This window comes from Perognathus longimembris, chromosome 19, assembly GCF_023159225.1.
Source record: "Perognathus longimembris pacificus isolate PPM17 chromosome 19, ASM2315922v1, whole genome shotgun sequence".
Lineage (NCBI taxonomy): Eukaryota > Metazoa > Chordata > Mammalia > Rodentia > Heteromyidae > Perognathus > Perognathus longimembris.
Window position 1 is genome coordinate 46646145 of NC_063179.1, and position 27158 is coordinate 46673302.

Consider the following 27158-nt stretch of genomic DNA (forward strand, 5'->3'; position numbering starts at 1 on the left):
ATGGACGCCAAGAAAGGGAAGGTATGTGAGGTAAGGGGGGGGGGGGGAAGGATTTCCTTTACTACTTCAAAAGTAGATGTTACAGAGCATAATTCATGAGCACATGCATTTTTGGCAACAATCATATTGCATTCAAAAACTGAATAATCCATTATGAACAATTAGAGGTATAACATGTTATTATCAGGAAAGAAAAGAAAGACATCTGTAAAGGTTTTATAGCATAGGCATTACCAGAACAAAGCATATATCAGAAAAATGAATGCAGAGCCAAAATGAAAATGTAAGCAACAAAACTATCATATTTAAAAAGAAATGGGGGGGGGGGCTGGGAATGTGGCTAAGCACTAAAGTGCTTGCCTAGCAAGCATGAAGCCCTAGGTTCGATTCCTCTCAGCACCTACACGGAAAAAGCCGGAAGTGGCGCTGTGGCTCAAGGGGTAGAGTGCTAGCTTTGAGCATAAAGAAGCTCAGGGACAGTGCCCAGGCCCTGAGTCCAAGCACCAGAACTGGCAGAAAAAAAAGAGAAAAGAAAAAAGAAAAAAATCTGGGTAAGTAGCAATTACAAAGCAAATTATTTTGCTATTCAACATCACTAAGATTCTGCATAATCCCATAATCAATTCTTACAATAAAGCAGCTTCAAATCTAAATCATATTATCTATGAGCAATTATTTCACATAAATGCCTAAATATGCACCCAATTTTCGAATTTTTAAAGTGTTTCTTGTAAACTGTTTACTCAATACACTATCTATGATAACCGGATTTTAGGGATTTACCAATTAGGTGTAAAACGTCTACTGTTAATATTGGACTTGGTTAAGAAACATCACACAGTAAAATCTGGGCTCCCCGTCTGAACCTCCGCAAGCTTTTTATGTGTAAGTTCTCAGTAGTCTGATCTCCAGTGGCCAGGGGACTCCACAACCTGGTACCTGAGTTATCTGAAGCTCTAAGCACTAACGACTACTTTCAGTAAACAGTGAACACACACAACAGGAGAACACGGGCAAACGCTTCCCAAGAGTTCAGCCTACTGTAAAACATAGGAAAACTCACAATACTGGGCATACGTCCATCTTGAAGTCACTTAAGATAGTTTCTGATGTCTGCGTTTGGGAACCTCTTTCCCACGCTCCGGTCACTGTGTTTAACAACGCTTTTGGAGTGGCCACGGCGCGGGGCGGGTGGGAGGCCGGGCCGCTCCGAGCTCGGCTAACCTGCCCGGGAGGGGCGAGGGCGCCGGCCCGCTCCCGGAAGCGCTCGCCACCTTCGGTGGGGACCCGCGCGCCCTCCCAGACCCGGGCCTGACGGGCGGCTCCGTCCCCGAGACCCGCGCGCCCTCCCAGACCCGGGCCTGACGGGCGGCTCCGTCCCGGGGACCCGCGCGCCCTCCCAGACCCGGGCCTGGCCGGCGGCTCCGTCCCGGGGACCCGCGCGCCCTCCCAGACCCGGGCCTGACGGGCGGCTCCGTCCCCGAGACCCGCGCGCCCTCCCAGACCCGGGCCTGACGGGCGGCTCCGTCCCGGGGACCCGCGCGCCCTCCCAGACCCGGGCCGGGCTCGTGGTCCAGGGCTCTGGCTCGGTTCACCCACAGCTTTGCTAGCGCAGACCAGCGCCTCTGCCGGGGGCGCCCGGGGAAGGCTTCCCCGCCGAGGCCGGAGGAGCCAGGAGAGGGCCCGACGCTCCGGCCGCCCGCCCGCCGGGGCCCTTCCCAGCCCCCGGGTGTTCGCGGGCGCCTTCCGCCCCTCCCGCCGCCCACGGCGAGCTTCCACGCGGCGCGGACGGGACCGGACCCCGCGGCCGGGCCGCCCCGGGACGAGCCGTGAACCGCGCGGGGGGGGAGTTGCCTCCGACAAAGTTTGCACCGGGCGGGGGGGGGGGGGCGGCCGAAAGCCGAGTCCCGCAGCCAGGGCCGGGCCGGGCCTCGGCGGCGCCCCGAACAAAGGGGCCCCGGCCCGGGACGCGCCGCGCGGCGGGCCGACCCCGCCTCTCCCCTCCCGGGCCCCCGAGCCCCGGCCCGGGGCCGCCCCGCCGACCGGCAGGAAGGGGGCCCGACCTCGCGGCGGCCGCCTCCCTCCCCACACCGACGCCGGGCGCGGGGAGGACGTGCCCGCGGGCCCCGGCCGCCCCGGCCCCCCTCGATCCGCCCCGCTCCGCGGAACCAGAGCGCCACAGACGGGCCGGCGCCGAGCCGCGGAGCGCGCGCGAGCCCTCGGCCTCGGAGCGGCCCGCTCCCCTCCACCGCCCCCCGCCCTCGAGTCCCCGCGACGGCGCGCCTCGCCCCCCCACCCCGGCCCCGTCCGCCCCCGCCCGCGCCTCCCCCCCAGCCCCCGCCGCCGCCCCCTCCGCCCCGGGGGAGAGCGCAGCCACCTCGGGCTGGGCTTCCGGAGGGCGCACGACGACGCGCGCACCCTCACCCCCAGCGGCCGCGCCGGCGCCCCGCGTTCCGAGCCCCCCCGGCCCCGGCGCTCCGAGCGGCGGCGGCGGCCATCGCGGCCTCGGGGCCGGGGCCGTCGCCCCGCGGCCGCCTTTCTGGCGAAGCACCAACCCCCCGAGCGCGGCGGCTCCACGCGCGGCGCCCGCGTCCCGGACGGGCAGCCCCAGGGGGCCGGGCCGCACAAAGGCCCGCGGCCCGCCGGCGGGGCCCTCGCGCCCCCCGCCCGGCCACCGAGGACGGCGGCGAGGGGGGCCCGGCCGTCCGGGCGGCCCGGGCGCGGGCGACCCCCGACGCGAGGCCGCGGGGATTACCTTCCGTGCGGGCCGGCGTCTCAGGGCCGCGGCGTCGGGGCTCGGCGGGCCGCGGCGTCCCCCTCGCGGGGTCCCCGGGCCGGCGTCGGGGACGGCGGGCGCGGGGGGCGGGGGCGGCTGTCCCGGCCCCGGCGCGGCGGTCCGTCGGAGGAGGCGGCGGCGGGGGGCAACTTTTCACTCGTGACACCGCCCGGAATTGCCGTGCGAAACTCACTTCCTGCCTCGGCGAGCGGCAGCTCCCGCTCGGGCCCCGGGAACCCGGAAAACCAGCTCGGCTCGGCGCGGCGCTCGCTGGCTCGGCGGCGGGGGGGAGGGGACGCGGGCGGGCGGGCCGAGGGGGCGGCGGCCGCGGGCTCCGGGCCGCGCACACCCGACGGCGGCCCGACGCGGCGGGCGGGGGCGAGGCCGGGGCCCCGCGCGGGGAGCCCGGGCCGCGCTAGGCCGCCGCCGCCGCCGCCTCGCCGCCGCCCCCCGAGCCGGGCGGCGGGGTTATTGTCTCGAACGCGCCGGCCGCGCCCAGCGCCCGCGCCGCGCCGCCGCCCGAGCCGGGGAGCCGGGGAGCCGGGCGCGCTCGGTGGCGGCCCCCTCTCCGGGCCGCCGGCCGCCCTCTCCGCCCCGCTCCTCCGCCTTCGCCGCTCGCCCCGGCGCCCGCTCCCGCGTTCCCGCCGCCGGCCCTCCGCCCCGCTTCCTCGCCTTCCTGCCCGGCGTCCGAGGCTCCCCGACGAGGCGCGGGCGGCCGGGGCCGGGCCGGAGGCAGCCCGGTCTCCTCGCGAGCTCGCGGGGCCGCGGCAGGGGGCGAGGCTGCGTCCCCCGCGCCGCCGCGCCGCCTTTCACTCGAGTGAGAGACCGCGGGGGGAGGCGGGGAGGGAGGGCGGGCGGGCGGGCGGGAGGAGGCGGGCCGGGCCGGGGCGGGGGGAGTCGCCACCCGGCCGCGGCGGCGGCGGAGGGGCGGGGAGGAGGGAAGGGGCACCGCGCGGGGAGGGAGCGGGGCGGGGCGGGCGGCCTCCGCCGGCGGCGCCCGCGCCGCGCGCGGCCGGGCCGGGTGGGGGGGCGGGGGCGGAGCGGGGGGCGCGGCGACCCCGGCCCTCGGCCGCGCTCCGGACCCGCGGCCCGGGGGAGCCCGACGCCGGAGAGCCCGCCGGCCGCCGCTGCCTCAGCCGCGGCGCCCCGGCCTCCTCCGCACGCGGGCTCGGGGCGCCGGAAACCAGCGCGGCGGCCCGGCGGAGCTCCCCGAGGCCCGGCCTCGCCCGGCGGGCCGCGAGACAAAGCCGGCGCGGGGAGCCGGGAGCGGGGAGCCGGGAGCGGGGAGCCGGCCCGCGCCGCCGCGCCTTTGTTCGAGGAGGCCGGGCGCGGGGTGCGGGCGCTCGGGCTCGCGGGCCGGGCCTGCTCGCCGCGCCGGCCGGGCGGCCGTGGGGGGCGGGGGGCCGGGAGCGTCCGGCCAGCGCGCATGGCGCCCGCGCTCGCCGCCTTCCTCGCGCGCCACCCGGCTGGGCGCCCTCGTGTCCCCCGGAGAAGGGGCGGCCCGGCGAGCGAACCGGTGCCGCGGCGGTCACTGGCTCCGGCCCCGGCCCCGGCCCCGGGCCGCCCCGGGACGCGCGCGCCCCATTCGAATTGGGAGCCGTGTGGGCTTCGGCCTGCGTCCCGGGAGAGAGGAAGCCCAGCCACCCGACAAGTGTGCCGGGGTGCGCGGGCCCGGGGCTGCGGCTCCGCGGGCGGGCGGGGGGGGCTCCGGGGGCGGCCTGGGGGCTCGGCGGGCGGCCTGGGGGCTGCGGGGGGGGGGCTCGGCGGGCGGCCTGGGGGCTGCGGGGGGGGGCTCGGCGGGCGGCCTGGGGGCTCCGGGGGCTCGGCGGGGGGCTCGGCGGGCGGCCTGGGGGCTCCGGGGGCTCGGCGGGGGGCTCGGCGGGCGGCCTGGGGGCTCCGGGGGCTCGGCGGGGGGCCCGGCGGGCGGCCCGGCGCGTGGAGGACGCCGGACGCGCGGAAACCTCCGGCCAGCCGCGGCCCCTGGGAGCCGGGTCGGAGCCCAGCGGGCCCGCCGTCCCCCAGCACCCGGTCCTGGAATTCGAGGCTGCATCTCGTCTCGGGTTAACTGGAAACTGTGCGGCTCGGTGGGTTTGACCCCCGCACCACGCGCAGGGGCCGCAGCGGCCCTGCAAATCCACCTCACCCTGGGCCCCAAACCACAGCAAGTGGAACCAGACGACATCCGCAGGCCAAACACTTGCTTGGCCCTAGCCTTTTTTTTTTCTTTTTAATTTAAATTCATAGCCAGGCCCAATCTTGGAATCTTTCAGGCTGGAAAGTCCCTACTATCAACCCCCCACCTCTACCATTCACCATGCAGGCTGTGTCCCTCAGATTCACTTCCCAAGCACCAAACCGTGGTCCTGGGAAAGGCAATATTTTAGGCCTTACTATTCGTTCATACCCAGTTCGTCAGGTTGTTTCCCTAAAGCAGCTTTTGAAAAATAGAAATAGCATAGGCTGCATCTGAGTAGAGAGAAGAGGAAAATGCATCTCAATTCCTTGGAGTAACATAGGGAAAGTAGAGCAGTACTGGAATCTAGCAACCATCCTTTGACTGTTAAATAAGTCCTGCCTACTCGTGCTGCAAGAATGAATCCCAAACCCGCGGCGTTAAGAGATTGGAAGCCAGGCTACCCTTGTCAACAGCTATCTACTGTATTAACTCACTCTTTAATCATCTCTTTATAAAGTATCTTCCCAGAAATTCTGTATCTGTAAAATAAGCAACTATCTGATCAGGACATTCAATAAGCAGAGATAATGATTCATCTTTGTTATTCACCACTGACTCTTTAGTTCTAAATCATATGAGCAGCACACACAGAAGAAATAGCCAAATCTTCCATTTGGACTTTCTTACCAGGCATTCCTGTTCCATGCTTTTACAAATTCATTTCCTTTGATAATCCTCCCACAGGATCTTGAACTAAAGATGGACTAAACTTTTCATTTATAATTAAACAGAGAGCTAAAACCCCACCTTCAACAAGACTGCCTAGCTGTGATTCTGAAATGATTAGCTGAATTCCAGGACCACCTTAGAGAATAAGCTAATGTTTGTTGAGAGAAGAACATCACCTTTGCATTCCATTTCTCTAAGAGATTCTCTGTAAACGGCCTGAAATATTTCTTCGGGATTCCCCCTCCCAAGGTTAGAGTTCAAGAAAGAAATACAGTCTGCTAGAGATAAGCGACATTATCTCCTGACAGCCTGAAGGCCTTAAGCATTCCATGGAATGCACCAGGCGTCGGTCAGAACCAGGAAAAAAATCTCAAAGTAAAAATACATCTACTGCTTTTCATAGGGACTCCCTGTCAGAGTAACCAAGCACAAGCACTGGGAAGGCCAAGGGAAAGGTTGAAATCATTATTCTTTTCTCCTTTTCTTAGCCCCTAGCAAAAATTACTTGTCTAGAACCATGATTTTGCCAGTTTTAGTGTTTAGGAAAAAGGAATCTTCAGGCTAGCATAGAGTTAGATTGAAAACAAGTCTGGAAACATTAAATGAACTAGCTTAACATGCCCTGCCATGTGGTTTTCTCTTAAGGATTTGACTTCTCCATTTTCACTTCCATCTTAGCTCCTTGACAGCGGGTAGGTGGTCAAGAGGACCATTCTGGGAGAAGGGATTCTTGGACTCAGAAAAGGCAGGACATTTTACAATATTATGCTACCTTGGAAATGGAATTGCCCCTGCCATAACACATTTCTACCTTTCAAACTTATTTTCAATAATACTTTATGAATTACAGGAAGAATCTACCTCTGTGAAAAGTTTTCAAGTGGGGTGTGTGTGTGTGTGTGTGTGTGTGTGTGTGTGTGTGTTTTGTGTTCTGGAGCTTAAACTCAGGGCCTCCTCACAGTATCTGCTCTTTTCCGCTCAAGCCTAACGCTTTACCACTTAAGCCACAGCTCCACTTCCAGCTATTTGATAGTTAATTGGAGATAAGACTTTCATTGACTTTCCTGCCCCTTGATATTCTGATCTTAGCATCCTAAGTAACTAAGATTTCAGGCATGAACCTCCAGTGCCCTACAAGTCGTATCAAACCTGTATCCATATTTTTCTTATACAGGGGCTGGGAATATGGCCTAGTGGCAAGAGTGCTTCCCTCATATACATGAAGCCCTGGGTTTAATTCCCCAGTACCACATATATAGAAAGCAGCCAGAAGTGGCGCTATGACTCAAGTGGCAGAGTGCTAGCCTTGAGCAAAAAAGAAGCCAGGGACAGTGCTCAGGCCCTGAGTCCAAAGCCCAGGACTGGCAACAAAACAACAACAAACAGTACTACCATATTTTTCTTATACATACATAGATATGGGAAAGTTCATAAATTAGCCACAGTAAGAAGACTAGAAACAATAGTGAATAAAATGGAAGAATGCAACAATATACTAGAATAAAAGTTATGTGAATGTCTCACTACATAAAATAATTTATTGTACTATCTTTCCCCTTGTGATGATGTGAGGTGATAAAATGCCCTCACAATGAAATAAATGGCGTGACATAGCATTCGTCTATTACTTAAAATATCCTTGAGCACAGGTACGGCCATACCCTGGCAGTCTGGTAAGTGGGTCAGCCTCAGAGTGACTAGTGGGTGGATAATATATACAGTGTGAGTACGCTGGGTAGGGATGATTCGCAGCCCAGTCAGGACTGAGCAGAGCAGCGAGAGTGCTCATCACGCTGCTCCCCAGACAGCGTGCAATTGAAAACTTGTGAACTGTTCATTTCTGGACTTGGTCATGCAATATTCTCACACCATGGTTGACGATAGGCAACTGAAACTCTGGAAAGTGAAACTGTGAACAAAGCAGAACTACTGGATAGGCTTGTGATTTTTTTCCCTCTATCCTAACTATTTTGTACACTATCAAAGTTAAATTTATTTTTAGATGACTTAAGGAATTTTTCAATGTACGGAAAAAAAATCCATAATGCCCAATGATTATGTTGTGTGTTTTCTGAAAGGTTGCTGGTAGGAGCAATGTGCTTGTTGATGGTCTTGGACAAGAACATTGGCAAAAATAAATTTGAGCTGGTTCATCTCCAGATTGGGAACTAAAAGACGAACTGCTTCGCAGATCACTGGGAAAACTAGATGGAACAATGTTAGTGGCGTGCCCAGCACATTACTTGGCAGACTTAAAAGTGGAAACTATTATTAGTAGTGTATTTTCAAATGAACTATAACGTGACTATGTGGCCATCACTGCAAAGGCCACCATAATCAGTCATCCAAACTAGGACAGTGTGAAAGTAAGAGCAGGCACTAGTAAACATTAGTTACATTGGGACAACAAATGTAAAACCAGACCTGTCTTAGACCAACTGGGGCAAATGGTCACCCTAATAATTTCCATCTCCATCACCTTGTTCTGACCCACTTCCCCTCTTTAGTCCTTCCCAGTATGAATCATAATCTATCTCTACCATATTATAATTTGCACCCTCTTTCTACATCATAGCAACATCAGCAAAACAAGGTCAAATGCTGATACTCATTGCCCTTCAGTGCACAGATCTGGGTGTAGTGACATGTGTCTGTTATCCCAGCACTCAGAAGGCTAGGGCAGGAGGATCATGTTCAAGTCCAGCCCAGGCTACATACCAAGACTGTCTCAAAAAAAAAAGTGTATATGTTACATATTTTCTCTCACTAACAAAATTACTCTTTTCCTACTAACTTAAATTTATACTTCATTAAGTATTTTTGCATAGCATTTTATTTTCTGCTGGTACTTCGACTCAGGACCTGGAAGTTACTTAGCTTGCTTGTTCATGGCTGGTGCTCTATCATTTGATCCATGACTCTAGACCTAGTATTTGATTCTTCAAAACTTTTTAGCATCAAAAACATCATGAAAACAGCCAATACATAGTTTTTAAACATAATTTGAGATGTGGTAAGAGACTAAATGCCTGCTCTAAAATGTCAGCTATCTTACAAAACAGTTAAGCATTGTGTCATTGCTATATCAGAGTAAGAATAAGCCATCTCTATATTGTCAAAGCTATAATCCTGCATAAATTCCACCTAAATCTCGTTTTATCAGTATTTGGGAAATGACATTCCTCAATAAGATCTTCTAAAACTATTCTGTCTGGGTGTGGGGGTACATGCCTGTAATTCCAACACTAGGAAATCTGAAGCAGGAGGATCCTGAGATCGAAGTCACTCTAGAAAACTGCATAACAAGGATCTCTCTCTCTCTCTCTCTCTCTCTAAATATATATATATATATATGTATATTTCTGACGTGTGTGTGTTCAGGTACCAGGGCTTGAATTCCAGACCTCATGCTCTTGCTCAGTTGTTGTTTTTTTCTTAACACTGGCACTCTGCTAGATGAGCTACTCTTCTGGCCCCTACATCTGCTTTAATACTTATAATTTCTTCCTTTGGAAAGAAACTAACTTTCTGGGACCTGTCTGCAAATTTTCTTCAAGATATGTTGAAGGATAGAAAAAGTGGGCTGGGAATGTGGCTTAGTGGTAGAGCTTGCCTAGCATGCACGAAGCCCTGGGTCCGATTCCTTAGCACCACATAAACAGAAAAAGCCAGAAGTGGCGCTGTGGCTCCAGTGGTAGAGTGCTAGCCTTGAGCAAAAAGAAGCTCGTGCCCAGGCCCTGAGCGTAAGCCCCAGGACTGGCAAAAATAAAAATACAAAAGAAAAGAAAAATAATTGGTGGTACACACTTGTAATCTCAGCTACTTGGTAGACAGAGAGCAGGAGAATTGTAATCCAAGGCTGGTTTAGACAAAGAAGTTAGTGAGACTCCATCTCAGTGAACAAACAGAATGTGGTATTGTGGCCCTGATCTCAGATAGTGGGAGGCACAGGTGGGAGGATCAAGGGTGGAAGCCAGTCCTAGAGGCAGAAATAGTGCAAAACACTCTCTGAAAAATAATTAGAGTGTGACTCAAGCGGCAGAGCATCTTCCCAGAAAACTGTGAGGCCCTGAGTGCAAACCCCAGGGTGGCTGATAGAGAGGTTGCCTCGACTAATAATACAATTTTAAATATTTCCCTTCTCTACTCTCTTCCCCGGGTCCAATCATTTTGGTCTTGTGTCAACTATCAAATCAACCATATATTTTATTTGTTTGTTTCATTTTTGGCCAGTCCTGGGGCTTGGACTCAGGGTCTGAGCACTGTCCCTGGCTTCTTTGTGCTCAAGGCTAGCACTCTGCCACTTGAGCCACAGCGCCACTTCTGGCCATGTATTTTAGTTATCTTCATGTTTAATTATTTTAAAGTTTTGTCCCTCCAGTTTACCTATGTGATCTATACCTGATTTCTATTCCATTTATCTTTTGTAGCTCCTTCTGAGACTGTTTGTTTTTGTATACAAAGCTTTATATAGTATATGATTCATATATCCTGCTAGATAGCACATTAAACTATCAATACAAATGCCACTTTCCTTCCAAAGGATATTTATGTAAGTTTATATATGAAAATAAGTTTTCAGAGTTTGTAGGTATTTTGTTTCATAATTTTCAACATATTTTCTCTCTCATATTAAAAATGCAGGTCTTGGGGCTTGAAATGCAGGTCTTGGTTTGGGTGCTGTTCCTGAGCTCTTGTGTTCAAGGATAGTGCTCCACCACTTGAGCCACAGCTCCACTTCTGGTTTTTGCTGGTTAATTGGAGATAAGAGTCTTATGAACTTTCCTGCCAGGGCTGGCTTGAAACCACAATTCTCAAATCTCAGCCTCCTGAGTAGCTAGGACTACAGACCTGAGCTCCCAGCTCACCATTTACCTAGCAATTCATTCTTGATACTTTATTTCATTTACTTGCTTTCTGGTCACCCTCCTACTTTATACCTTATAGATAAGGAATATTTCAGCTTCTGAAGTGATGGAGCCTAACCAATAAATTCCATCTTATCCATATGATCATCTCCAGAAAAGTTCAGAAATGGCCATTAGCATTTGTTAGTTGATGACTTTGGAGAAATCCTTTCACCATGCAATAGTTCATGACCTATAAATAGAAAAATAAATCCTATGTTATAGGGTTACTATATCACATGAAAGATAGACATTAGAGGACACAATAAGCAAGCGCTATACAAATACAAGCTATCTCAGTGAAAGACCCCTTGCACAACTAATGTATGTTAATGAAAACCGTAAAAAAGAAATTCTCTTATTTTTGAACAACAGTAGGAATATGATTCATTGCTATTATCAGTAAGATATATTAAACTGTCTTAAATGTCCTTGACTTAGTAGCCCCACATTATGCACTATGATCTGATCTTTTAAATGTCCTCCGAAATCTACTGTAATAAAGGCTTGGGTGCTAACAGACTGTTAAGAAGAGATTAGATCATGGCAGCTGGAACCTCACCAATGAGTTAGCCTATTGATGAGTTCATAGCCAAATGGACTATTAGAAAGTAGACAGAGCACAATTGGAGGAAGTAGCATTTGAAGGATATGTCTTGTCCTGAACTCCTTCCCCATCTCTCTCTGCTTCCTAGTGGCTGTGAGGGTGAGCTTCCTCAGCCCTCTCCACCAGGACATGCCTCACCACCGGCCAAAGCAATGGAGCCCGCCATGAACCCAGCCTCTCCACCACGACACACCTCACCACCAGTCAAAGCAATGGAGCCCGCCATGAACCCAGCCTCTCCATGAACCAAACCTCTCCAAGAACCCAACCTCTCCATCACGACACACCTCACCATTGGCCAAAGCAATGGAGCCCGCCATGAACCCAGCCTCTCCACCACGACACACCTCACCACCGGTCAAAGCAATGGAGCCCGCCATGAACCCAACCTCTCCATCACGACACACCTCACCATTGGCCAAAGCAATGGAGCCCGCCATGAACCCAACCTCTCCATGAACCAAACCTCTCCATCACCACACACCTCACCACCGGCCAAAGCAATGGAGCCCACCATGAACCCAACCTCTGAAACCTCCTTTGATTTTCATGTCAAGTATTTTGTCTCAGTGATGAAAAGAGATTGCTCCTCATATTTATTTAATTTTAAGTGCAGTATTTGTTCTTTAGAAAGTCTAGCCTGTAAGAAAAGGTGAGTATAAACTCATCACATTTTATATAAAATTTTGAGTTTTTAATCCAGAGGCAAAAAAAAAACCCCATGAGAAACAAACTAGATTTTTACACTATGAAAATGTTGATAGGCAAATATGAAAGGTTAGGTTAATGGAGAATGTTTGACTAACTTCAAGAAAATAAACTTGTATGACACTAGAATCTGGAATTTTTCAGTAATGGTTTAAAAAGCAGGAAAACGCTTTAAAGGTCATCTTGTTCAAATTAAAAACTGCATTTTACAGATGAGGGGACTTTAGGTTTGAAGATTTGCCCCAAATCACACTAGTAATTAATGGAAAAAACAGAACTCCGTTCTCTCCCACTTTAGTATGTGTCAGCTTTTCAAGTTGCTACCACATAGCAAACCAAGCATCAAACACATAAACTGCCAAGGAGAAGTTTGACAGACAGAACTAATTAAAAAGGTTTAACTCCTGTTGGAAAAAGATACCATGAACAAAGTGAAAAAGGTAAAGGACACTCTAAAAGAAATTACAAAAATCCAGTAGTTATCTACAATCTATAGAAAGGTCTTATAAAGTTCAGATTTGAATAACAGAACTATTTATGAAAGACCAAAACCAGAAGTTCACAAAAAGAAATATAAAGAGCTAATAAATGTTTGAAAATAATTAAGGGCTTTAATGATTCAAGCAGGTTAACCTCATTTAAAACCCAGGATAACTGAAACCCTAGCCAGCTCTTGCTCTTCCTAATGTACTTAGGGTAATGGTTGCTTTTCAGTTCTCCTAAATGAAGGGCTTGCCTCTCCCCTCTTGGCCCATTCTTTCTGTGTACCCAAAGATGGGATATGAAAGATTGTCCCCCACCATCTTTTCCCAAGTGCATACAGACATCCAGCAAGCCACAAAGCAAACTGCCTGTTGCAGGCAAGGCAATCTACTTAAGCCTGGCTGTAAACATTGCTTTGTGGGTCCAACCAAAAAGTACCCCTCCCACCTCCCTAGACCTAATGGCTTTTTCATTAACTTCAGCCTCCTTGCTCAGACCTCACAAAAACCCAACTCCTTTTTGCATCCAACCCCTCTCTGCACAGTCTCCAAGCCCCTTGCTGCTATATCCCAGCAAGCAGTCCTTGCCCGTGGAAGATGGGATCCAGCCTGTTTCTTTACTTTCTCCCCCATTTTCTTAACACCAAGCCTAAAGAATTACAGTGAGGGACTGAAGTTACCACATAAGTAGTAAAGCACCTATCTAGCAAGCACAAGGACATGAGTTCGATCCCTGGCTTTGCCAGAAATCTAAATAAATTAAAAAAATTAATATCTTAAAAAAGAATCCCAGTGATCTTCAAGGGAAGTTCGTATGACCTGGGGGGCGAGGGGGGGAAGTGAACCGATGTGATGACAAGCATGTTGGAGTTTAAATAGTTAAAATGTCCCAGAAACAAGAGGAAGAGCTTTCTGGTGCTACTCTGCATGTATGCCCATAAGGAAGTTATGTAGCACCACCCTAACAGAGTCAGGCCTGTGTTTTGTCCTAGTGAGCCCCTATTTGGGCATGTGCCTTTAGGATAGACTTCCGGGCCTCTGGATATGTATTTGTCATAATTTATACAAATTCCAATGATTATATATTCTGGAAAAAAAAGAATTTTTTTTTGAGCGTGTTACTTCAACTTGTAGCCTTGGTGCTGTCTCTAAGCTTTTTCACTCAAGGCTAGTGCTCTATCACTTTGAGCCACAGCACCACTTCCAGTCAATTGGAGATAAGAGTCTTATAGACTTTCCTGCCTGGGCTGGCTTTGTAGTGCGATCCTCAGATCTCAGCCTCCTGAGTAGTTAGGATTACAGGTGTGAGCCACTGGCACCTAGTGGGGATTTTTTTCTTTTTTAAGATGCACTTGTACCTTGGTATCTATGGACTCCCTTAGTATCTATGGATTCAATCAACCAAGGACCAAAAACATTTGGGAGGAAAAAAAATACATTTGTATTGAACACATAAAGATTTTTTTCTTGTCCCTAAACACTATTGTATAACAACCATTTACATAGAGTTTACATCTGATTAGATATTGCAAGTTATCTAGTGATGATTTTAAAGTACCCTGGAGGGTATGTTTAGGTTATGTACAGATTTTTTTTTTTTTTGCCAGTCCTGGGCTTGAACTCGGGGCCTGAGCACTGTCCCTGGCTTCTTTTTGCTCAAGGCTAGCACTCTACCACTTGAGCCACAGTGCCACTTCTGGCCATTTTCTATATATGTGTGGTGCTGGGGAATCGAACCCAGGGCTTCATGTATACAAGGCAAGTGCTCTTGCCACTAGGCCATATTCCCAGCCCTATGTACAGATTTTATATCATTTCATATAAGGGATGTGAGCAACTCTGGTTGGGGTATTTGCAGGGTGTCCCGGAATACATTAAGAGACAACTCTGATTGGTTGGGGTGTTTGCAGGGTGTCCTAGAAAACATTAAGAGACAATCATGCTAGGTTCCTCAAAATAAGGGCTGAATGGATGAGACAGTAGCAAATTGTTCTAGCAAACCAAAAGTATTGGCATGTAATGGATTTAAAGCCCTGAAAGGAATTATTTCTCACATTCCTTCCAATCTAAAGAATTATTTAGTCTTTAGAAAGTCTATAACCTGGGTTGGAAGCATAGCTCAGTTGGTAGAGTGCTAGGCAATGAGGGAAAGTGTCAGGTACCAAATTCAAGTCCCAGTTGCAGAACCAGAAAAAAAGAAAAAGAAAAGAAAAGAGAATATCTATTACCTATAAGAGAAAGTGAATAATGTCATCACACTTGATGTAAAAGTTCAAGTTACTAATCCAGAGGCCAAATGCATTAGAGCTAATGGATTGGGATTGTGATGAGACTGAAGAATCCTGTGGAAAGATGCGAGGAGGGGCTGGGAATGTGGCCTAGTGGTAGAGTGCTCGCCTCATATACCTGAAGCCCTGGGTTCGATTCCTCAGCACTACACATATAGAAAAAGCCAGATGTGGCGCTGTGGCTCAAGTGGCAGAGTGCTAGCATTGAGCAAGAAGAAGCCAGGGACAGTGCTCAGGCCCTGAGTTCAAGCCCCAGGACTGGCCAAAGAAGAAAAAAAAAAAGCAAGAACAACAACAAAAAACCCCACATATCTAAAATCAGGAGCAGGAATCAAAGATTTGTTAAAAGTGAGTGAGTGGGTGGGTGTGGGGTGCAGCTCACATAATAAAGAACTTGCCGGCCACGTATATCTAAGGTCTTGAGTTTAAACCCCAGTGGGGGCAATAAAATAAACTAATAAGTAAAATAAAAATATTGAAATAAGTTCATAGAAAACAACATAAGGGCAGTGATTGAAAGAGTTAAAACTCACTAGAAGATCACACGTAAGAAGAAGATGAGCTGGCCACTGGTGGCTCACAGCTGTAATCCCAGCTACTCAGGTGGCTGAGATCTGAGAATTGAGGTTCAAAGCCAGCCCCGGCAGGAAAGTCCATGAAGACTCTCACCGTCAATTAACCACCAAAAAGCCACAAGTGGAGCTGTGACTCAAAAGGTAGAGCACTAACCTTGAGCAAAAGAAACAAAAATTTAAAAACCTAAAAGCTGGAAAATGAGATTGGTTTCACTATACTGTACATATGATGAGAAACATTAAGTCAAAATATTAAAAGGAAAATGGCATGACACTAATAGAAGTATGGATAATTTTTAATCTATAACACACAAAAAAATTACAAAACAGGGCTACAAATATAGCTGAGTAGTAGAGCACTTGCCTAGCATACCTCAGGCCCTGGATTCCATCCAGAGCACCATTAAATAAATACCTACGTACATAAATAAACAAAACAGTAGCAGTTTCAGTTCGAAACAAAGAGAGCTGCTAGAGGCCATTCAGTTCCTAAGTTGTCTGCCTTCCCTAGGAAGCAGGTCTTGCTGCCCCAGGAACGTCTTGTTAGAGCATTAATGAAACTCCCTTGGACTGTCAAGTTCATGGCTCTCTATATTCTTCACACCTTAGGCAAGCGAGTTTCTGACTTCTAAGAGCTCAGACTTCTACAGCTAATGCAAACAGCACAGACTGGCCTGTGGAGAGTTCTTCCAAGCCTTTTAACCCTTTTATGCCTTCACTATATCCTTATCAGAATAATGTTATGATGCCAGTTAATAGATAACCTGCTTGCTCAAGACCATGAAGTTAGGAAGCAGCCAAGCTGAAATTGCACCCAGTCCACTGAAAGCAGATCCTAATGCCAACCATTATGCCACTGCTTTTTAATACCTGCACCAATAGGGTTTTCTCACCAGATGTAAGCTAACGTTTTTCACTTCATTTAAAAAAAAATAGTGTAGTTTATTTGCATGTATGGAAACAGAACAAGGACAACTATTGAAATTGTTTTAAGATAGGGATGAAGGAGAGTGAGGTGGTGAGGTTGAGTAGGGTGCAAATGTCACAATTAAACCCCCTTTGGACAACTAGCATATGCTCATAACAAAAGAAAGAGGAGAAAGAGAAGGAAGGAGAGAGGAAGGAGGGATGGAAGGGAGGGATGAGAGGGAGGGAGGGAGGGAGGGAAGGAGGGAGGGAGGGAGGGAGGGAGGGAGGAAGAGTGTGATAGGACAATATTCTGTCTCTACTTTTCAATTTATTGGCAAGGAATGTAAGTGTGGACTGTTTGGAGGGTGGAAGGGGAGGGGCAAGAGGGAAAGATAATGGCCAAGGATTAAGAGCACTAAAATACATGGTGTCCGTGTATGAAGGTGCCTCACGGACACTCAGTGAAAGCCATTGAACAATGAAAGGTGGGCGATGGAGAAAAAGAGCAATAATCAAAATTAATCTGACTAAATTGTAATAGATGCATGTGTGAACTATTACAGTAAATGTACCTATAAAAATCTGACAATGAAACCTGTTGAAATTGTTCTAAGAAGGGGAGGATTGCCGGGCCCTGGGGGCTCACGCTTGTAATTTTAGCTACTCAGGAGGCTGAGCTCTGAGGATTGTGGTTCAAAGCCAACCAGGGTAGGAAAGTCTGTGAGACTCTTATATCTCCAATTAACCACCAAAAGGCAGAAGAGAAGGTGTGGCTCAAGTGGTAGTGTGCTAGTCTTGAGCAACAATACAAAATAAAACAAAAGCTCAGGGATAGCCCCCAGGTCCTGAGTTCAAGCCCACAACTGAGAAAAGGGGGGAGGGGAATGAGAGATGGAGGAGAAGGAGGTGAGCTTGCTCAAGATACACTGTTTATGGAAATGCTACAGTAAGCTCTTCCCCGTGAATACACTACTAAAACAAATAATCTTTTAGAATGTTACCTGCATTTCAAAAGACATGATTTCCTTCCTTCTTTCTTTTCTTCTTTCTTTCTTTCCTTTTTAAAAAATAGTATGAACAGGTTTGAATTCAGACCCTTTTTTGCTAGGAAGGCTAATCTACTTCTGAGCCACACCTCCAGCCCCTAAAGAAGCATTTCTTTTTTTAACAAGAATTTGAATATGTAAGCATTTTCACTTCTTATCATGGGGATTTTTTTCATAGTCCACAATTCTCTGTCAAATAAAAACAAAAAAAGGTTTTAACTTCATCTTGAAATAGTTCCTGTTTCTTCCTCTTCCTCTTCCCCTTTAAAACAAAAAATGGTCTCTTTCTCTTCTGTTCTTTCTTATTTCTTTATTTCCATTTTAAAGACACTATGTGTACATTGTAGAAAATTAAAGTTTGCAAAGCATATAAAAAGAGGACAAAAGTATTCTATCAGGTACAAATATTTGAAAATTGTGTTGTTGATATACCTCAGTGTAGGACAGATTACTTCAAGGCCTTTTATTCCAGAATATAATGTTCATTTTTCATCGCAGCAATAGTTGGCTGTTCTAGATCTGTAAGCAGGGTGAGATCTTTCGTTTTATGTGCTAGGGTTTGAGCTCAGAGCCTTGGACTTGTGAGGCCGACCACTCTGCCACTTCACTTTTGCTTTAGCTCGATAGGAGCTTGTGTTTGGTTGTGGCTGGGCCAGCCTCAGGTTGTGGTCCTCCCATCTGTACCACATGAAGCGCTGGGGTTCAGGGGAAGGACCGTATCTCAGCTGACTGATCCCACCCTGAGCTGGTCTTGATGCTCGAGCTTCCTGAGCTCCGTCTCCTGAGTATCTGGACATGAATCATGGTGTCCAACCAGGTCTTCTTTAGTCACTGGATGGAACGAGGAATGAACCATTCCAATTTGATTCTTCATTAGTTTACCTTGAGATAAAGACAGGCATTTTCTTTCACTTCAGAAAGGTCATTAGCATAGCTTAGTAGTACAGGGGGTTTCATGGCCATGTTTTCATACATGTCTGCAATGTATCCCAATAAAACCCATCACCTCTATATCTCTCTGTCCCTTCCTTCCCTTCTTAATAGACCCTCAACAGCTTCATTGTTCTGTTTTCATATATGCTTATCAAGTGCTTCAACCGCATTCACTCTCCTTCACCTGATGTATTCATCTTCCTCCCTTATATCTTTGGCACTAGGGTTTGAATTCACGGTCTTGCACTTGTGAGGCAATCACTCAACAACTTGAGCCGTACCATCATCCTTCTTTTTGTTTTCTAAAGATATGATGCCTTTTTTCATAACTTCATTTATATGAAATCCATCTTTTCTTTTCTTTTCTGGTTCTGGGCTTGAACTCTGAGCCTGGGCCCCGAGCCTCTTTGTGCTCAAGGCTAGCGCTGTACCCCTTGATCCACAGCACCACTTGTAACTTTTTCTGAGTAGTTTATTGGAGATTAGACTTTTCTGCCCAGGCTGGGCTTCAAACTGCAATCCTCAAATCTCAGCCTCCTGACTAGCTAGGATAACAAGTGTGAGCCACTGGTGCTTAGCTAATGCCATCTTTTGTTGTTGCTGTTGTTGTTTTCTTTTGTTACCAGTCCTGGGGCATGAACTCAGGGCCTGAGCACTGTCCCTGGCTTCTTTTTGCTCAAGGCTAGCACTCTGCCACTTGAGCCACAGCACCACTTCTGGCTTTTTATTATATATGTGGTGCTGAGGAATCGAACCCAGGGCTTCATGTATACGAGGCGAGCACTTTACCACTAGGCCATATTCCCAGCCTAGCTAACACCATCTCATTTAGCTAAACATTACTTGCCTTGTAATCTTCCTGATAACCCTTCTTCAGATGTGTGTAAAGTAATGTAACAAAACAGAGGGTGCATAGCTTATTCAGTACTGATTTTCAAAATTGATACTCTAAGATCTTGATATTCTTTTTTTCTTTCAATGTATGTAGGTCTCATTGATGCATATCAGATCATAATTTAAAATAATTACTAACAAATTTTCATTCACAGACTCCTCCTTTTACTTTTGGACACCATCTCATTTAACATCTTTTGCACTTAAAACTATGTAATAGCCCTAAAGAAGGTATTATGTGTCTCGTCTGTGGTTCCAAAAGAAGCAAAGAACTAGACTGTCAACCTGCTGTGTAATCCCTGCACGGGCTACGGAGGCTTTCGGTGGGAAGCCAACCTCTGCCAAGAGCAAGGCAGGACCACAGTTTAAACTCCACAGGGTCAAGTTCAACATTTGTTCCACTCACAGAACTCCCACTGACATCAATGAGAATTGTGTGGAGAGTAGAATTTCTCCCTCAGTTAAATGATTTCTGCATGGTTTTCTAGTTGCTAGAACATACTGCACAAAAAATAAATAAGGAAAGTATATGTAGTAGTCCTTTTCTTTTCAACAATCATTCTCAGCCAGGCACAGGTGGCTTGTGCCTGAGTCCTACCTACTAAGGAGGCTGAGATCTGAGGATTGCGGCTAGCAGTCAGCCTGGTGAGAAGGACCTGTGAGATTCTCATCCCCAGTAACCTACCCCAAAAAAGCCAGAAGTGGAGCTTTGGTTCAAGTGGTAGAGCGTGAGCCTTGAGCAAAAGAGCTCAGGGACAACATTCAGGCCCTACGTTCAAGACGCAGGACCAACACACACACACACACACACACACACACACACACACACACACACACACACACACACAAAATGGTCTCAATTTTAATAAAATACCATTTATATCTTATAGGATATAATTTATGAGGTAACTAAGCCATTTTGCAGAGACTGAGATAAGATTTTATCAGTCTCACAGTCATCTGTTTCTAATTGTTGAGATTTCTTTTTTACCTGTGACATAAACAGCACAACTGCATTTAGCAAACAGTCTTTGAACTCCTGAAATTTCACCTCAGATATTATTTCATAAGTGACTGATTTGGAACATGGAATTCTTGGGCTTATTAGACCAAACTATATGGTGCTTAATATCAATACCTCAAGAACCCCTAGATAAGTAAAGGTAGCTAAATAGGAAGCTAAGACACTGATGCTTTTTGTAATTATTCGAAGGCTAACCAAGCCATAATAGCATAGTATTGGACACTATGATGTAGTTTTATTGTTGTTAAGTAATATGAGCAGCAAAGTATTTTAGTGAAGTCCTCATGATTTACAATTTTCCCACTGTTTATGTGACTAATGATTTTTAAGGAACTTTGAGTTCTATATTGTTTTCTTTGAATAGCTATAGTTATTATTTAATTAACATAATCACTTCAGGACATTACATATTGATTAATGTCACAAGTATCTAATAGTATCAAATAACACGTTTAAGGTCATCTTTGAATCTGAGTTTCTTGAACCAAGGAAATGATCTAGAATCAAAAATCTGGTGTGTTTTGCTCAATCTTCAGACACATTTTTAAAACAGATTGGGTTGAAAATTGATTAGATTTCTCTGAAAAGCTTTGGCACAATGCATTCATATTTCACATAGGCAGATGTTCCAGTTTTTCTGTTGCTCGCGAAAGTTTAAAAAAAAAAAAAACCACCTCAATCTGGGAAGGAAGACAGCCAATAGGACTTGAAACAAAATGGAAAACAGAATAGGCAAATAGGCACTTCCAGTCAGTGCAACAACTCATTCCTTGTTCTCAGCAAGCATTTCCCTGATGGCAACAGTTGTATAATACTTTTCCAGAGAGGCTCCATTCATCTTTCTAATTGTAACTGTGTCTGTTCTTTCAGAGAAGCATAAATTACACCAATTACTATTTGTTAATGGTGTGTTCAGGAAAAATTCTGAGAAATTAAGCCCCAGATATCACCAACTATGTATGAAGTGTCTATTACAGACCTAGTACCAGGCTGAGCAATTCACATATACTATCTCATCAAACAATGAAAGAGACATCCAATTACAAAGTTCTAGATAAATCTGTAATGTATATGGCATAATTCTAGGAGGAACCAGGTATTCTATGTGTTGATTCTGGGAATCAGATTAGTAAACGTAACAGGCGGCCCATTTTTGGTGGCCTTTCGAGATAAACACCAGATGTGTATGCAGATTCTACTAAGCTACAACCATAATATAATTCTTTTGGTTGTGTCTTTTATTTTATTGTCTGAGACATTAAACCCATTTGTTTTAATTCTTTCATTTCAGTTCCAATTAGGTTCATTTGCTTGTTTTAAATTTTTGCAAACTGCTTTCTTTCAAACTTTATTTTATTTGTGAACCCTTCATTTACTTGACATCATCAAACTGTATAAAAGTTAGATTCAGAAAACGCAACTTTCATTTTTCTTCTAATACCCTGAGCTTTCCTTTTGAAGTAGTCACTTTTATTACTCTTCGTTTGATTGCTATATGTTTTAAATTTTTTCATTTGCTTAAGTTCACTTGGGGACCCATTAAAAAATAACTTTAGGTGGAACTACGATGGCAAATTTTAGGATTAAAAGTTCTTCAGGACAGTGGTAGGTTGAGGGAGAGCTCCTCTTTGGTTTTGCTCTGGTTTTGGTCCCTCACTGCTTCCTGCCAAAGCCCTTTAAAATGGACCAGGAGTTCTCCATTTCTCTTCTTCATGGTCATTTGCTGCATCTACTGAACTGTGCTCACTGTTTTTTAAAACAGAAAATAGAAGTCATAATATCATATATATTTATATACATATATGCATTTATACATATTTATATGTTTATAAGAGGAAATTAGTGACAACTATATACCAAAATATTGATGCTACTTATTTATGGAGAGTATACTTTCAGGTTATTTAATTTTAATTTTTATCTACTTTTTCTAAGTGATGATATGCTTATATGATACTAAAAGAGAAATGTGTTTTCCTGATATAAAAAGATAAAATAGTGCTGGGAGTATAGCTCAGTAGTAAAGTACATTCTTAGAATGCATGATATCCTATGTTCCATCCTTCATATTGAAGGAAAAGCAAGAAAGAAAATCATTTAAAAAGCAATATTTGCAAAACTGTTTGGTGTAAACCAATTGAACAACTCATGGGGGTTGAGGGAAAGGGGAGGGGGAGAGGGAATGAGGGAGGCGGTAACAAACAGTACAAGAAATGCACCCAATGCCTAACGTATGAAACTGTAACCTCTCTGTACATCAGTTTGACAATAAAATTTAAAAAAAGAAAATAATCATTTTAAAATGATAACTTGGATATAGAATGATTGTTTAATGAGTACAGAGCCTGTATCTGACATGATACAAAAGTTCTAAAACTGCGTAGTTGTGGTAATTTTACAATCCTGTAAATGTACTTAGTGCCTGTGAATTTTACACTTAAAATGTTTTAAATGGTAGTGGATGTTATGTGCATTTTACTACAATACCAAAAGCAAGGGAGTATCATATTTGGTGACTCCTATTTGATGACTCATGTGTTAAAGGGTGGGTCACCGGCCTGGGGCACTGTGGGAAGGGTACTGGAAACCTAATAGGTGGCATTTAGCCAAAGAAGCTGGAGGCATGCCCTTGAAGGGGGTGCTGGGACGCCAGCCCTCCCCTCGCTCTGTCTGTCTACCGCTTGCTCTCTGTGTTTCTGCCTCTGTCTCTGTCTGTGTCTCTGTGTCTCTGTCTCTGTCTGTCTGTCTGTCTGTCTGTCTCTCTCTCTCTCTCTTTCTCTCTCTCTCTCTATTTCACTTCCTGGCTGCCAGGAGAAGCAGGCCCCTCGGCTACACACCGCCAGCCTAACATCCTGCCTCATCATAGGCCCCAAAGTAATCTGTTAACCATCCATGGACCCAGACCTCCAAAACTGTGAACCAGAGTAAATCTTTCCTCTTTAAAAGTAAATGTTAGGCATTTCCACGATTAGGTATTTCCTCATTGTGGAAAACTAACAAAAGCAAATCGAAAATAATTATATAGGTTATCTAATGTTAAATGAATCTTATTGAGTATTGAAGCCAGGCTTCATTATATTCTTTAGTCAGTTTTCAAAACATTATTTCTTTATGTAACAAATACATAAGTGGGAGAATTTTGTTTACCATGCCTGGCTTTGGTCCCCAGCATCACTAAACAAACAACAAATGTACAGAATAATAACCAGAAACTCTTTCTTATTGAGGAGGTAAATAAGCATTTTATGTACCGTATGTCGCTTCGTATTTTCCAAAGGCCATGGGATAAGTACCATTACTACTTCCTTTTTAGACACAAAGGAACTAAAGTGAAGAATGTTTAGGCAATCTGTCAAGAACTACTTAGCAAGTGTGTCGCACAATCAGGCCTTGACCCAAGGTCTGTTTGACATAAAATCATTGCCCTTTACCACCTAGGTTCTAGCAGTCTGACCACACCAGGCCTGTGTTACCATGTAGGGCTGATTACACAGCATCTCTGCGTAACAAAATTCTTTCATAACTTTCCAGCTATGAGTTTACTTAAGGAGTCTATTGTGTTTACTTTTAAGCTTTTGAGTTTCTGCTATGTTTTAGAAACTGATTACTAAGAGCTTCATGGAAATTATTCACATTCTTATTATTCATTCCATAATCGTGCTAAATAATGAAAATTATGGTCTATTTACTCCGTTTTGGTTAGAGACCTTGTCAACAAGAAGTTGTACTTTACAGTGTATGTTAAACACGTTTTTACAAGATGAAGCCAGCAGCTCCTTGGAAATACTGGAGAAGAGTCATCCAATTATCTTTGTAAACAGAATTTGAGAATCTGCAGGGTCTGGAGAGAAGATTAGGGTTTGAATTAGGCCTGAGCTTAAAAAACATAGCTTACACATTTTTCTCCCAATTTGGAAGTTTAAATTGAAAGCTTTTAAGTTTAGAGTCCCACTGTTCCTCGCACTCCAGATTTCTTAGGCATGTGTTTCTGGTTAAAGGTTGGTAGAATTTTGACCCACTGGGAGATCTTCAGGCATGCCTTAGAGCTCCTCCAGGATCCTGGGATCACTCCACTACCGAGATACTAGTGTGACTGGAAATCCTGCAACTTATGTGGCCACACTTCTCCTCCCTCCCCCTCCTTCCCTCCCCTCCCCCTTCCTCTACCCCCGCTCCCTCTCCCTCTCCCAGTACTGGTGGCTGTTTCCACTGGCATTTCCTAGTCAAGCTCTCTTTTGTCTTAAATACATTTTCAAGTAGGTCTTACATTTGTTTTGGTTTGGTTTGGTTTTTGCTTTGTCTGAATCAGCTTCAGACTGTCATCCTCTTACCTATGCGTCCTCTGTGGCCAATAGCATGGCCAACTTGTTTGTTGAGATGGGGTCTTGCTAACTTTTTTGTCCAGGCTGGTCTAGATCCACGATCATCTTTTTTTTTTTTTTTCAGTTGGCTTATATCAGTTATATAGAGGAGGATTTTATTGTTACATCCCCATACCTGTCTACTCTGTAACTATATTTTAATCAATTATATGCCTTTCTGTGGTGCTCCCTGTCCTCCTCCCCCTACAAAATTTCATCCCTAGCAGGTTTCCTGGTTTCCTTGTTTCCGTGATCATCTGGAAATCCACCAGCTGGAGATGCAGGAAGCTATCTAGGGATTGAAGTGCAGATGAACAGCCACAAAATGAAAAAGGGAACAACAATAACACACAAATAGAAAGCCTGCTTACAACATTGCATTGTGTTGGTTAGAATTATTAAAACAAATGGAAATTGTGAGCATTGCAAGCTCACCATGGGAAGAAATATAAAAAGCTATTAAAATTATCAATATTAACCACACTGTTAGTACGAGGATGAGGAAGTGAAAATTGGTGCCAAGAATTTGTGCAGTCATGCAGAACTGAGCATGCAAATAACTCAGTTCAGTCAAACGAGGATAACGAAATAGGCCATTGGGATATATAAGGAATATATAAAAACGTGGATGAGCACACAGAAACAAAAAGATGGGCGCCTGACTTTCTTATAGTCCAAAAGCTTAGGCACTGAGAACATTTCCCACAGCCCTCGTTCAGACGAAGGGATGTCCTTTACCAGTTTCTATGGCCCATAAATGTACAAATAAACGACACTCGGTATTTCCTAACTTGAAAGCTACAAACTCATTAAAAGTCATGCACAGGGAATAAACTCCGTGTGACCCTTCTCCTTCTGCATGGAGGGAAACTGTAGCATAGAGACTCTGAAAGAGAGGCTAACTTCCATGTCAGTCATACTTCATATTAAAATACACTTGTTCAAGCTGGGCACCAGTGGCTTATGCCCATAACTGGCTACTCAGGAAGCTAACTGGAAGATCACTGTTCAAATCAGCTTGGGCAGCTCTTGTCTCATGGGCTAAGCACCAAAAAAGCAGAAGTGGGGCTGTGACTCAAGTGGTACAGCATCAGCCTTGAGCGAACATTCAAGCAATACATGAGGCCTTGCAGGCAAGCCCCAGTACTGGCACAAAACTTCATTCATTCATTCATTTAATTGTTCATTGTAAATTACTTCTGAAGCTTGAACTCTGGGTCTGAATACAGTTCCTTAGCTTCTTCACTCCAGGTTGTCTGTCTAACACTAGAGTCACAGCAATACTCTTTTTTTCTTTTTTGCTGCTTAGTTGGAGACAAGAATCTCATGGACTTTTATGCCCAGGCCGGCTTTGAACAGCAATCCTCAAATTTCAGCCTCCTGAATAGCTAGGATTACGGGCATGAGCCACTGGCACCTAGCCCCTTTTATGTTTATTTAAACTAGGGTTTTCAACTTCAACGATTTACACTGGTTTATTCTCCATGGTGGGAGCAGATATTACCGGCATCTCTGTCTTCTACTAGATGTCCACATCCCTTCTCACGTGTGTCCACAGTTATCACCAAATGGCCCCCGCCCCCCGAGCTAACCCTGGTCCTAGTGGAAAAGCATTCATTGACATCAATTCCAACACAATGTTGCCTTTTCTGCTATCTAGATATCATCTGCCCAGGAGAGCACGAGAAGCGGCTGGCCCGGGACAAAGAAAACGCATTGCAGATGATCTACAGTGTGGATAATCCACAAATCATCGGTAGGGATTAAACACAGGGCTGCGAGCCTCTCAGTAGAGCCAGGCGGTAGACAGGGAGTGGCTGAGGTCGGTAGAAATCCCGGACGCAGTGTAATCACCTTCCGGGCGCCGGATCCTGGCCATGAAGAGCAAATCAAGTATTCCTTTTATAGAACAACATGACTTGGTGCACATTGCCAGCGAGAGCTCGCTTGCTTTTCAGTCATCAGCAGCTGGTGGAGCAGCAAGGCTGCCAGACATTTGGGTCACATAACCAATCGCAGCAGGCAAACTGGGCCTGAGGAGGGACAAGGACGATGACTGGGGATGTTAGGAAGCAATCACTTCGAATGTCACCAGAAATTGGAGGCTATTTCTGCCATACTCAGACAACCTATGTTGTACTTTCTTTCATGTGTCCAAATACGTTTTATAGACAAAAATCTTACTTCTATGAGAATCTTTTTTCTCTGCTTTTTTTTTTTTTTGTCAGTCATGGGGCTTAAACTTGGGGCCCGGGAGCTGTCCTTGAGCTCTTTTTGCTCAAGGTTAGCACTCTACCACTTTGAGCCACAGCACCACTTCTGGTTTTCTGGTGGTTACTTGGAGAGGAGAGCCTCACGGACTTTCCTGCCTGGGCTGACTCAGAAGTGTGATCCTCAGATCTCAGCCTCCTGAGGAGCTGGGATTACAGGTGTGAGCCCCCAGTGCCTGACTTGGGTTCAGCTTCGATAGGATCTTATACTTATGCCAGTGACTGAATTCAGACTGCTTGATTCTTCTACCACCATCTTCCACACAGCGAGGGTTGTGGATGTGATCCGCGGTGCCTGGCGTGTTTGCCATGTGGGATCTCACTAACAGTGTTACCCAGGCAGGCCTTACACTGTGATCTTCCTGTCTCGGCATCATGAGCGGCTAGGATTACATGTATATGTCACCACACTCGGATCTCATTAACAGACCTCTATTTATCCACTTAGAGAAACACAGAACACTCAGAGACAT

At 46.7% G+C, this 27158-nt stretch overlaps 2 protein-coding genes across 9 annotated transcripts in view; one reads left to right on the forward strand and one right to left on the reverse strand.

The window, feature by feature from the left end:
- The window catches only part of Erbin (erbb2 interacting protein), a 91938-nt gene extending 89069 nt beyond the window's left edge, over positions 1-2869 (reverse strand). For 4 of the 8 annotated variants that reach the window (XM_048368157.1, XM_048368159.1, XM_048368154.1 and 1 more), the window contains exon 1: positions 2756-2868. The gene's annotated coding sequence lies outside the window, so the exon portion shown is untranslated. Of the gene's footprint in view, positions 1-2755 lie in introns of all 8 variants that reach the window. The other 4 variants (XM_048368158.1, XM_048368153.1, XM_048368152.1 and 1 more) reach the window with 2 other exon arrangements.
- On the forward strand, positions 1-26182 carry LOC125367603 (collagen alpha-1(I) chain-like). Its single transcript, XM_048368272.1, has 5 exons — positions 1-21; positions 2369-3593; positions 3875-4860; positions 23652-23790; positions 26076-26182. The coding sequence occupies exons 1-5, from the start codon at positions 1-3 to the stop codon at positions 26180-26182; spliced, it is 2478 nt and encodes an 825-aa protein (XP_048224229.1).
- The last annotated feature ends 976 nt before the right edge of the window (positions 26183-27158 follow it).

Excerpts from the sequence above, each read along its gene's own strand:
- LOC125367603 (XM_048368272.1), top strand. The coding sequence starts at position 1 with ATGGACGCCAAGAAAGGGAAG. Across the intron at positions 3,594-3,874 it reads CCGCGCCGCCTTTCACTCGA|CCCGACGCCGGAGAGCCCGC; the intron begins GTGAGAGACCGC and ends GGCCCGGGGGAG. Across the intron at positions 4,861-23,651 it reads ACTGGAAACTGTGCGGCTCG|AAACTGATTACTAAGAGCTT; the intron begins GTGGGTTTGACC and ends GCTATGTTTTAG.